The 13,599-nt window shown below is 44.4% G+C and overlaps 1 protein-coding gene across 1 annotated transcript in view; it reads left to right on the forward strand.

Moving 5' to 3' along the window:
* The window catches only part of CSNK1E (casein kinase 1 epsilon), a 796,028-nt gene that overhangs the window by 724,945 nt on the left and 57,484 nt on the right, over nt 1–13,599 (forward strand). Inside the window, exon 10 of the mRNA XM_044068413.1 lies at nt 11,470–11,531. Within this exon, the coding sequence (XP_043924348.1) occupies nt 11,470–11,502 (33 nt within the window). The 3' untranslated portion in view covers nt 11,503–11,531. The remainder of the gene's footprint in view (nt 1–11,469; nt 11,532–13,599) is intronic.

Below are 13,599 nucleotides of genomic sequence, written 5' to 3' on the forward strand. Positions count from 1 at the left end.
TTGCACTTCACCCGACGTCATAGCTGCAGTTATTCGGGTATAAAGGCATCAGCCGACGCCATTTTCCTCAGTGTTTCTTGCCGCGTGGCGCCCGAAGCAGAAGCTGTTCGCAAGTGCCGGTCGGTCAGAACCAGAGATTACTACTACCGAATACTACTTCGAAGACTTCTAAAAGCTAAGTACCCGTTGGACTCTTTCTTGCCTCAGCCGATGTCAGAAAAAGCGAATAACTGTTTAACTTGTGGGAAACAAATACCTCATAAAGATTTCCACTCTTACTGCTTACCTTGTCTAGGCCCAGACCACGACGTCGCAGCTTGTCTAGCCTGTGCTTCTTTTAACCGGCGGACGCTTAGACGTCGGTCGGAGTTTGCTGAGGAGTTTTTCGGCTCCGTTTTTGCTTATATTATGCCGTCGGATCCTCCGACTTCGCAAGTTTCTAAAAAACGCAAGGAAAAGGACCGACACTCGCGGTCTGCGGTTTCGGCCGAAAGATGCATCCTTGAAGGACATCTGGGTCTGTACTTAGAAGGTATGTTTGGCTTGAGGAGCAATCCTTGCCAGATCATGTTGAAGCTAAATTACTGGATGCTCCCTTAAACCAGGACCGCCTGTTTTGCAACAAGGCAGAAGTTGTTCTTAAAAAGATGGAAAAAGCTAAATCTATGCAAACTGTTAAAGATTTTTTACAAGTACAACCTCCAAGGTTTAGTAGGCATTGGCCTTCCAAAAATTGGTCCTTTCCAACCTCTTCCAGACCTTATTAGTCCAATCCTAGATCCAGCAGAGCTCCCAAGCTTCAGTCCTAGGGTACGCACAGGACTAAGCAGTGGGGGGCCTCCACTTCCAAATCTGGGAGTAATAAAACACCCCCTGTGGTAAACTGTCTCAATTACTTCCTTTTAAAACTGCCAAGCACTTCTCAACTGACTGCCCCTGGGGGGGGGGGGTTGCTGTTCATGCAGAGAACTGGGAACTCATTACCCAGGACAGATGGGTTCTAAATATAGTGTCTCAGGATACAGATTTCACTTTCACACGTTACCAACACTAAGCGGGTGGCCAGATCTACCCCCAAATCAGTGGGCAGAGGCCCAAAAACAAGTACTTTTCCCTCTTAAGCAAGGGGGCTATTCAGTTGGTACCAGAAGAGGAAAAGGGACAATGTTTCTACTAGAGGCTTTTCCTGGTACCCAGAAAAGACCATTCTTGGCGTCCTATCCTGGACCTGTTTACTCTTAAACACCTTTTTGCTGATTCCAAAATTCAAGATGCTGACTCTTCACCAGTTGCTCCCTATGCTAGGCAGAGACGCCTGGTTGGCAACACTAGATTTGAAGGAAGCATACCTGCACTTCCCAATCGGGGGATCTTGCAGAAGATACCTACGCTTCAAAGCAGGCTACATGCACTACCAGTTCTCTGCACTGTCCTTTGGCTTATCTACTGCGCCCAGGGTATTCACAAAGTGCCTAGCTCCAGTCATTGTATTTTGCAGGCAAAGAAGTATTCAAATATGCCCATACCTGGACGATTGTCTTAATTCAGGCAGAAAGCCAGGGCATACTTTTGAATCACCTGACCTTTGTACAGAGGGTGCTAACTTGTCTGCGGTACACCATAAATGAAAAGAAATCACACCTGGTAACCTGTCAAGAAATTACATTCCTGGGAGCAAGCTTGAATACAACTTCCCAGATGGCTTTCCTCACGCCAGAGAAGCAAATGCTTTTGGCAACCTACTTCAAACAAGTGGCCACAAAAACCCTGCTATCTGCAAGGCAAATACTACAAGCCTTGGGGTTCTTGGCCGCCTGCATTCTTCTAATTCCCTATGCAAGACTGCATATGAGGAAACTACAGTGGTATCTAAAAAGCCTATGATGTCAACATTCTTAGGACCTAGAAGCAGTGATTCCTATCATACCTTGTCTACGCCTAGAGTTCCTTTGGTGGGCAGAGGCCTGCCACCAAAACAAGGGACTACCATTCTCACTACCCCCTGCCGCCCAAACTCTTAACAACAGATGCATCAGACTATGCATGGGGGGCTCACCTGGCAGGGAAGTGCATTCAGGGCAAATGGAACCCAAATCAAATGCACCTGCATATCAATCAAAAAGAAATGTTAGCTGTACAGAATGCTCTGACAGCCTTCAAAGGACCACATTCTTCCAGGACAGTTAATGGTAAAGACGGACAACACCACTGTTATGTGGTACATAAGCAGGGGGGCACACATTCTTACTCCCTCTGCAAACTAGTCATGGCATTGTGGAACACAGCCCTGAGCTTACAAGCTCAATTCCTGTCAGGAAAACTAAATACACACTGGCAGATGAACTAAGCAGAAACCTCATGGACCCACCCGAGTGGAAACTGAAACCAAGGATTTTCAACATGTTGACAAGCAAATGGGGGAGCCCAGATATAGACCAGTTTGCCTCCCCTCAGAACTATCAAATGGACAAGTTTTGCACAAGGACTCTCCTAAACAAGCTTGGAAAGTGGATGCTCTGTCCTTCAGCTGGAAGAACCTATCCATTTATGCCTTTCCTCCTCTGCCTCTGCTCTCCAAAGTACTACTAAAGATCAAACAAGACAAGCCAAGGACGATTTTGATTGCACCAGACTGGCCACGCCAACACTGGTACCCCCTCTTACGCAGTGTGTCACTGTTGGCCCCACGGCACCTGCCTCAGATTCCTACCCTATTGTCTCAGCAGGAGAACCAGATTCTGCACCCTCCGCTTCAAACACTGAACTTAGCAGCCTGGCTAATTACCTAGTCTCTCTCCTTTACCACCCCTCAGTAAACCAGTGATGGATATAATTTTAAAGGCAAGGAGACCTAGTACTAGAAAATCTTATGCTGAAAAATGGAAAAGCTTCTGTGCCTCGATCCACTCTCAAGGGATGAGCACAGCAGTTCCCAATTTACCTCAGATTTTACAATACTTAACTGAGATGCTTCACAACGGCCTGTCTTTCTCCTCCATCAAATTTCACGCCTCAGCCATTTCAGCTCATTATAACACAGAACCTCCCCTCTTCTCTCATCCACTGCTCAAACAGTTCCTCAGAGGGACCAAAAATCTACAACCACCCAGGAGAGCTCCAACTCCAGCCTGGGACCCTTAACTTTATATTGGAGAAACTCACTCTTCCTCCTTTCGAGCCAGCTGCTACTGCAAACTTAAAATTCCTTTCTTGGAAAACAGCTTTCCTTTTAGCTATCACTTCAGCAAGAAGGCTATCTGAATTATAGGCCCTTATGACACTGGAGCCTTTTATCATCTTTCATGCGGACAGGGTGTCCCTGAGGACCAGTCCCTCTTTCATGCCCAAGGTGGTATCCAGTGTGGCCCTTAATCAGTCCATTCATTTGCCAACCTTCTTTCCTAATCCACAGAACAAAAGGGAACGGATTCTGCACTCATTAGATGTGCACAGACAACTGAGATTCTACTTGCACAGGACTAAACCTCAAAGGAAATCTGAACAACTGCTGGTGGCATTTGCTGCAGGGGCAGAGGGGAAGGCTATTTCAAAGCAAACCATTTCCAAATGGATAGGCCATTGCATTCATTTCTGCTACAAGCACCATGGAAAACCTATCCCACAGGGTATCAGACCCCACTCAACCAGGGCTGCACCTACCTCTACAGCCTTTCTCAGAGGCGTCCCTACCAGGGACATCCTAGAAGCTGCTACCTGGAGTTCTGTACATACTTTCACCAAGCATTACCATCTGCCAATTTTCTCTAAATCCAGAGCTGGCTTTGCCACTGCAGTCTTGCAGGGCCTAATAGCTGGTCCTAATGCTATCTAATTTCCTCCTCCCGTCCTTAGCTTTGGGAATATACCCAAATGTGATGACTGCAACAGTGAAACACGAAGAACATAGTACAGTTGTGTACACTTACCATAGATGTAGATGTTCGAGTGTATTCACTATTGCAGTCCTGGTTACCCTCCCTCCAGCCCCCGTACTTCTTTTGGCTATACCTCTACTTACTGTGCTCAAAAGCTTTTTGGTGTATTTGCTTTTTTGTTGGAGGTATAACCTTGTATATTTATAGATTTAATTGCTGCCCATTAGGGGGGCACCTGACATCTGGGGCAAGAAAAACCGATGAAATGGCGTCGGCTGCATGTTTTATACCTCTGACGACCTGACATCGCGGAAGAAGGGACAGCAGCCAACGCAGGACCCGAGACTTTGTTAATCAGGCCGACTGAGGGCTACTGGAAGCAGATAACCCAAATGTGATGACTGCAACAGTGAATACACTCTAACATCTACATTTATGGTAAGTGTACACAACTGTTCTTTCTGGAAATTGTAGATGATGTCTTCTTGGAATCCAGCCTTGTCCCTGATACTTTGCCCCCAGGAAACCTGACAGGTACTACAGAGTACCTGACACCCAGAAATTTCTCTTTAAAAATCCTACTGTTGATCCAGAGACCATTTCCCAGAGACCTAAAGGCATTAAGGTTACAACAGCCAAAAACCCTACCCCTTCAGACAGGGACTCTAGGGCTTTAGACAGATGGGGGGGGTAAGAAGGTATACACCTCTGTTACTCATGCCATCAGGGCTTTAAATTGCCAGTTTCATATGTTAAAGTATCAGAAACATATTATGGAACTAATTAAACAGAAAATGATGATTTCTGATTGTGCAGAACATAAGGATTTACAAGAGTTAATGCATTTTGCTAACCAAGTTGGAAAACATACTTTGCAATGTGGTTTTGATGCTTTAAAAGCATCTTGCAGGGCTACTGTCACTGGGTCTGTTCTTCGAAGGAATGCTTGGCTTAAGGAACAAACTTTGCCAGACCATGTCAAAGTAAAATTACTAGATGCGCCATTAAACCAAGACCGTCTTTTTGGTAATAAAATAGAAGTCCTCAAAAGGATGGAGGAAAAAGCTAAATCTATGCAAACTGTTAGATTTCCTACAGGTACAGCCACCTAGATTAAGTAGGCATTGGCCTTCAAAAAACTGGTCTTTTCCAGCCCCTCCAGCCTTTCTCAGCCCAAACCCAGGGTCAACCGACCAAGACTACAGTTTCAAGGTACGCACAGATCTAAGCAATGAAGTGCTCCCACCTCTAAAACAGGGAGTAGTAAGCCACCATCCTTTGGTAAAATCTCACAATGACTTATCCTTAACTTTCCCAAGCCTTGCTCAAGTACTTGCACCTTTATGAGGAAAACCTGCCCTGCATGCAAAAAACTGGGAGTACATTACCCAGGACAGATGGGTCTTAAACATTGTTTCCCAGGGATACAAATTCCACTTCCACTCACCGCCAAGCCCAAGCGGAAGGCCAGACCCCCCCACCCCAAACCAGTGGGCAGAGGCCCAAAAGCAAGTACTTTGTCTTCTCAATATCAAGGCTATTCAACCTGTCCCAGATGGGCAAAGGGGGACAAGGCTTTTATTCCAGACTGTTTCTGGTACCCAGAAAAGAAAACTCTTGGCGCCCTATCCTGGATCTGTCTATTCTCAACACCTTTCTGGTGGTTCCAGAATTCAAAATGCTTACTCTCCCAACAGCTGCTTCCTATGCTAACCAAGGACTCTTGGCTAGCCACCCTAGACCTAAAAGAAGCTTATCTGCACATCCCCATAAGGGAATCGTCCAGGAAATATCTATGTTTCAGAGCAGGCGCTATGCACTATCAGTTCTCTGCACTTCCCTTTGGCTTATCTACTGCACCCAGGGTATTCACAATATGCCTAGCTCCAGCCATTGCATATTGCAGGCAGAGAAGAATTCAAATTCACCCATACTTGGATGATTGCCTGATTCAGGCCGACAGTCAGGAATTGCTACTACAGCACCTGACATTTGTAAACAGACTTCTAATTTCACTGGGATGCATCATCAGTGAAAAGAAATCACATCTGGTGCCCAGCCAACAGATTGTATTCCTGGGAGCAAGCTTGAACACAACTTTCCAGATGGCATTCCTCACTCCAGAAAAATACATTTATTGGACAGACTACTTCAATCTACTGGCCACCAAAACCCAGCTATCTGCAAGAAAAATACTGTAAGCCCCGAGGGTTCATGGCCTCTTGCATTCTGCTAATTCCATATGCAAGATTGCATATGAGGAAACTTCAGTTGTACTTAAAAAGTCTCTGGTGTCAACATTCTCAGGACCTGGAAATAATGATTCCTATCATTCCTTGCCTAAAGACAGAGTTCCTTTGGTGGGCAGAGGCCTGCTACCACAACAAGGGACTCCCTTTCACTCAACCCCCTGCTGCTCAAACCCCAACAACAGACGCTTCAGACTATGCATGGGGGGGCTCACATGGCAGGACAATGCATTCAAGGCCAATGGAGCCCAAGGCAAATGCACCTGCATATCAGTCAAAAAGAAATGTTATCCAGGACAACAACACAGTTATGTTGGTACATAAACAAGCAGGGGGGGGGGTCATTCCTACCCACTCTGCAGATTAGCCATGGCTCTGTGGAACACAGCCTTGAGCAACCAAGTGCACCTGCAAGCTCAATTCCTGTCCGGCAAACTGAATTCACTGGCAGGCGACTCTAGCAGAAATCTAATGGACCCACACGAGTGGAAACTGGAACTCAACATATTCAAGCTTCTGAGGCACAGGTAGGGGGCACCAGAGGTGGACCTCTTTGTTTCCCCTCAGAACTATAATTTGAGTAAATATTGCTCCAGAACTCCCCACTGCCAAACATGGAAAGTGGATGCCCTGTCCTTTACATGGGAAAACCTCTCAATCTATGCCTTTCCTCCTCTGCCCCTCCTCTCGAAGGCTCCTACTAAAGATCAAACAGGACACGCCAAGGACAATCCTAATTGCACCAGACTGGCCACGCCAGCACTGGTACCCTCTTTTGTGCAGTCTGACAGTAGTGCCACCATGGCACCTGCCTCAGACCTCTTCCCTGCTGTCCCAGCAGGAGGGCCAGATTTTGCATCCTCTGCTATAAACCCTGAACTCATCACCAGCAACCCTCATCAAACAGGTGCTGAATGTCCTCCTTGAGGCAAGGAGGCCTAGTACTAGAAAATCCTATTAGGAAAAGATACTGTTCTTGGAGCCACTCTCAGGGAATGTACACAACTGTGCCCAGCTTACCTCGTATACTAGATTACTTAATAGAAGTGCTCCATAAAGACCTGTCCTTCTCTTCAGTTAAGATTCATGCCACTGCCATCTCAGCTCATTATAATGCTGAGCCCACCCCTCTTCCCTCATCCTCTGGACAAACCGTTCCTGAGCGGAGCCAAACATTTAAGATCCCCAGGAGAGCTCCCACTCCAGCCTGGGACCTTAACTTTTTATTGGAAAAGTTCACTCTTCCTCCCTTTGAACTTGCTGCTACAGCAGAGTTAAAATTCCTCTCATGGAAAACAGCTTTACTTTTAGCCATCACTTCAGCAAGCAGAGTGTCTGAATTGCAGGTCTTTGGCTGTGGAACCCTTCATTATCTTACATGCTGACAGGGTTTCCCTCAGGACTAACCCATCATTTATGCCCAAGGTGGTATCTAGTGTGGCTTTAAACCAGTCCATTCATTTGCAGACTTTTTTTCCCTAATCCTCAGAATAAAGGGGAAAGGATCCTGCACTTACACAGGCTGCTTGGGTTCTGTCTGGACAGGACTAAGCCTTTCAGGAAAACTGACCACCTGCTAGTAAGCTTTGCTGCAGGGGCAGAGGGCAAGACCATTTCAAAGCAAACCATTTCTAAATGGATAGCACACTGCATCCATTTCTGCTACAAACACCATGGGAAACCTACCCCACAGGGAATCGGAACACATTCCAGTAGGGCTACATCTACCTCTACAGCCTTTCTCAGGGGAGTCCCCTACCAGGGACATCCTGGAAGCTACAACCTGGAGATCTGTACACACACTCACCAAGCATTACCACTTACCTATGTTTTCTAAATCCAGAGCTAGATTTGCCACAACAGTCTTGCAGGGCCTGCTTGCCAACCCTAAGGCTTCTTGACTGCCTCCTCCCATCCTCATCTTTGGGAATCACCCCCAAATGTGATGACTGCAACAGTGAAACACGAAGAACATAGTACAGTTGTGTACACTTACCATAAATGTAGATGTTCGAGTGTATTCATTGTTGCAGTCCTGGTTACCCTCCCTCCAGCACCCTGACTCCTCTTTGCTTCTACCTATCGTTTTTGTTTGCCATACCTTTATATCATTGGTATTTGCTTTTTGCTGGGGGTGTTCCACACCATGCAATTGCTCCCTATTTAGGGGGCTCCTGATATCTGGGGCAAGAAAAACTGATGTAATGGCGTCTGCTGCATGTTTTGTACCCCTGACGTCATGGAAGAAGCGACAGCATCCGACGCAGAAATCCCAGGACTCTGGTATTCAGGCTGACTGAGGGCTACCTGCAGGCAGATAACCCAAATGTGATGACTGCAGCAGTGAAATACACTCCTTAACATCTGCATTTATGATAAGTGTACACATTGTTTCCATGGGTTTGCATGTTAGACTAGTGAGACATATATGGGTCAGTAGTTTCCAGGTTCTGTAGGTGGCCCATCTTTGTGCAGAGGGGATTACTGCTGCTATTCTCCATTTGTGAGGTACAAAGCCTGTTTTGAGTCTGCAGTTAAAAAGCAATTCCTGAGGTCCTGATGGGTCATGTTTCATGCTATTTAGAAAGTCTTTAACTACACACATTTCAGCTTTCTTAAGGGTGAGGAGAGCTTCTTGGGAGTGGAGGTTTTTTTTTTTTTTTTTTTTTTTTTGTTTAGCTTCCTAGCACTAAGCAGCAACACCTTTACATTTTCTTGGTTTTTGACTTGCTATGTCGAAAGTACTTTCAGTTTGGCATTGCCTAAAAATGGTACTATGGGGGAGAACAGTGTTTTAGCTAATATTCGAAAGCCTAGAGGGGAGAGGTGCAAACAAGCAGTTTGGTCTGTTGACCATCTTCCATGCTGCACCTCCCCTTAGAATGACTTTAGAAACTTAAACTTAAGCCAATTATTGAAGTCCATCTTCTGTTTGTATTGTGGGATCGTCCTTGGGGAAGAAAAATGCTGCTAGTGCTAGTGCTAGGCCCATAACAGCTGGAGACATGAATTGTGTGAGAGATCCATGATGTCTTTCTTCATGTAGTCTGGGGGGGGAGGGTATGTGTCGGGTTATTTACACCCACAGGGTCTATGACAGTGTCATACTGGTATTTGTGGTCCATTGACCTGAGTGCATGATTAATGTGGAGGATGTTGGCCCCCTGATAGTCAACTGACTATGACTTTCCCCTTACTCTGCCTGGTGAGAGGGACATCATTGTGTCTCGCGATAGTCTTCAATGACCAGAATGTTGGATAATGTGGTGGCTTGCCTTATGGTCTTAAAGTAGAGACCCCATGAGATGTGGCTGTATGTGTTGAAGTGGGTGTTATTTTGAAAGAGTGCATTTGTGGCTGTTGAGGGTATTTGTTGTGTACTTAATCTAGGAGGCCTTTGAGTTTAGGAAGTGAATTATTTACCCCTGTTCAGAGTAGCTCAGAGGTAGTTTACAAGGTACTAAAGTGTCAGATTAAATCTTACACGCTGTTTACTGTGTGCTAATACATATCTGAATTTGTACAGCTGCAGAGATGTTTACTGATTGAGAAATTGTGCTGATATGGGTAATTATATTGTAAATATATTTGGCTGGCACCTCATTCAGGATGAGTTTCTTTGGCCTGTGTCCATAAAGTGCATGGACAGGGTGAATTTGTCCTGAGACCCACAGCTGAGTAAGTGGGTAATCTGAGATTGTATCTCAAAAAAAGGGTAACTCAAGCAGTTGGCATCAAAGAGAAGGTAATGTGTATAAACAAAACTGGATATTTATAAGAAATCTATGCTACATTTAAGGGATGCAGGGACTTTGCTTGATTTCAGTAACATTTTTCATTGCTTTGCTATTTTAGGATGATGTGATCTGTTTATTTTTAGATAGCTTTTTTGAGTAGCACCAACTAAGGGAGAATGGGTCAGGGTGACTCCAAGATAGAACCAAAAGAAACTCCTCACACACCATTTTTTCAGCCACTAATAACTCAAAAAGTAAAACCACTGCACAAAGTACGAAATGACCGTAGTGTTTTTTTTTTTTTTTTAGTACAATTAAAATAGTCTTGGCGCTTTTGCCCAGTATGCTATGGCATCATCAGAGTCAAATTCAAACACTAAAATGACTTCCTTCCTATATACTAACTTTACTACCAGCAGAAAAGCGTAGTAAAAGGACAAAAGGTTAGAGTTTCGAGGCTGGTGAGTGATGACAGGAAATTTAATGAAGCAATGGTAATCCTAATTGGGATGTTTAAGGAGAGGAGGTGCCCTATTCGTTATTAACACGAAAAGAGGTGACAAAAATAGGGCCACTAGGTTTGTTCCCATTTTAAAAGGAGGCAAAAGTGGAGGTAATACCACACAAGAAGGAAAGCTTGCTTATGATGTTGTGATAATACCATACAACCAAGATGCAACACTATTAAGGACAAAAATGTGTTCGTTATGGGAAGAAATTTTTAGGTAAGGGACCAAAAATAGTGTACAGTAGAGGAACAAATAAATTTGTGGTTTATGTGGCTGCGTGTGTCTCATGACCAGCCTTTTTATGTGGGCAAGACCACAAGACACTTGAGAGAGAGGATAGCAGAGCATAACAGGGACATTAAGGAACAGAAGCTGAGTAGTGCCCTGTATATGCATAGTAATGAATGCACTAACTTCAAAAAGTTTATATTTTTTGTTAGAGTATTCATTGAGGGGAAGGGGGTGGTGACCCAGATTTTTAGATTTACAAATAAAAGAAACAGAATGGCAATTACGTTTGAATGCCAAGAATAAACCGGGATTAATGACAACATCTCAATAGCATACATTTTAAAAAGTAGAACAAAAAAATATTTTAACATATATTGTTACCATCACAACTGCTACAGTTGTATCCTGGCTGACAAGTTTCAAAAGGTTTTATGTTTTAAGAAAAGTTTTAGGTATTATGTCATGTGAAATGTTTTAACATGTTTTTTTAAAGAAAAATTGTTTTCAAAGCAGAACAGACAGGAAGTGATGTATGTTATTAGTATATAGGAAGTCATTTTAGTGTTTGAATTTGACTCTGATGATGCCTTAGCATACTGGACGAAAGCACCAAGTCTATTTTAATTGTATTTAGTAAAACTATAGTTGTTTTGTACTTCACGCAGTGGTTTTAATTTTTAGACTCCAAGGTAGCTGTCCCTAGGGCTAAAGATTAGAGGAGAAATATAGCTAGTTCATGACTAAGCTCCCTCTGATTTCTTAGCTTAGCTTGTACAAGTCAACAAATCTGATTGTTTGGAAACCAAAATAGCTTGTGTTTTGACTTGCAGTTTCTACAAAGTAAAAACCTATATTGTTTTTTTGCTAGGCTAGTATGCCGTATGACCACCTCGGAAAGTGAGTCAGTTCTATGGACCAACATTCACTTTGGTAAGTAACACTCTGTACCAAAATGTAATTGTATGTTTACTACCAGTTTTTTCATTAGCAAGGTATTGGAACCAAATTGATGCTTAATGTGGAACATTTGGAGTGAAAGTAATGTACAGAACTTATAAATGCTTTAGGGCTGCTTTGACAGTATTTATGCCTTGTTAATTACCTGTAAATTCTTCCTTAGGTTGGGATGGGGCAGTTCCGTAGTGGCTTCTAGTTTCCACTGATGGTGTCCTGAACACGCATGGTCTTTCTGTCGTCACTCAGTCGATGCAGTTGTAATGGACCCTAGGTTTACAGTTTGATCCCAACAGTGGGCTTAAAATGTGCACGAGAAGTGCCATGCAGTTCATTTTATGAATGACTTGTCTGTAACATTTGCTAGAAGATTTCATCCTTCTTGAACCACTCTACTGAATCCCTTTTCTCCCCATTTAAATGGAGTAGATGAAAAAGCCTATATCTGACTTTGGAGGCTTTCTACAATAAGTAAATGTTTGGATTTTCTCTCTCTCCTGTTTGGGATAGTTCATAATTGGTTTTACCTACCAATGTTCAGGGTTTCAAGCACATCTGGCTGGCACACATCATTTGCTTGTATAAGAAGGTACACTTAGCCTTTGCAATTCACATTGCTTTTCTGCCCTTTCCACAGGTTTGGGACTCAGTGACAACATCCTTTTTTTAAGATATTTCCAGCTTTTATTGCTTAAAATGCAAACACATTCTATTTGTGACCTGGGACATGCACCATTGTTGCTTGTGCTGGCTGGGTGAGTATAGTCAAGCAGTTACCATTGGTGCTTGTGCTTAATGTAATGCCACCCACAGGAGAAGCAGAAGCTTGAGGTCTGTTATCTTGAAGATGGCTGCGTTAGGTGCCCAGAGCATGGACTAATAGTCTGTCAGACAAGAAATGAAAGAAAAGGGAATTGGTGGGTGTACATAAAGACCTCTTTCTACAAAGTCTTATGGTGGCATCGCATTCATCATGACTCCTGAGCTAACTTTAACTTGGAATAAACCAGTTGTCATTCTTGCTGTATCTAAGAGTTTGAAATAATGGATACAGGAATATGCTTTCATGAAAATTTTTTCACTGTCATCCCTGTACTGCTCCTTCATGACAGAGTGCCACATTTTGTATGCAGATGTCCTTCAAGGATGCATCTGCAGTCTTTACAAATGGGTTGTCCTGTCGTCAGGCAGCCCTTCGGTCGGCCGGATTCCAAAGTCTGGGTCCGGCTTCGGCTGGTGTCGCACTTCACCCGACGTCATTGCGGCAGTTATTCGGGTATAAAGGCATCAGCCGACGCCATTTTCCTCAGTCTTTCTTGCCGCGTGGCGCCCGAAGCAGAAGCTGTTCGCAAGTGCCGGTCGGTCAGATCCAGAGATTACTACTACCGAATACCACTTCGAAGACTTCTGTAAAGCTAAGTACCCCGTTGGGGACTCTTTCTTGCCTCAGCCGATGTCAGAGAAAGTTAATAACTGTTTATCTTGTGGGAAACAAATACCTCATAAAGATTTCCACTCCTATTGCATACATTGTTTAGGCCCAGACCACGACGTAGCAGCTTGTCTAGCCTGTGCTTCTTTTAACCGACGGACGCTTAGACGTCGGTCGGAGTTTGCTGAACAGATTTTCGACTCCGATTTTGCCTACATTATGCCGTCGGATCCTCCGACTACGCAAATAACCAAAAAACGCAAAGAAAAGGACCGACACTCGCGGTCCGTGGTTTCGGCCGAAACCGCGGTTAAGCAAACCCCGAGTGTCTCTGTTTCGGCCGAAACCGAGCACGCGGTTCTTTCTTCAGCCGATAACTTGCCTTCTACCGAGGCCTCTTCTAACCTGGTAGAAACGGCTTCTGAAATCCATCCTTCTGTTGCGGTTTCACAGGATTTATCAGACACCATTCCCCTGGATATTTCAACCCCTGCACATGGAGCTGCTAGGCCTCCTCCAGCTATGTCTATTAAGGCCTTTGCCAGGGCTAAAGCAGCCAAAGCATCAAAACCTGTGCCTGCCAAGCCCCCCTCTCACAGGCCCAGCACCAGC

The sequence above is a fragment of the Protopterus annectens genome, chromosome 1.part0, assembly GCF_019279795.1.
Source record: "Protopterus annectens isolate FY-2018-M chromosome 1.part0, PAN1.0, whole genome shotgun sequence".
Taxonomy (NCBI): domain Eukaryota; kingdom Metazoa; phylum Chordata; order Ceratodontiformes; family Protopteridae; genus Protopterus; species Protopterus annectens.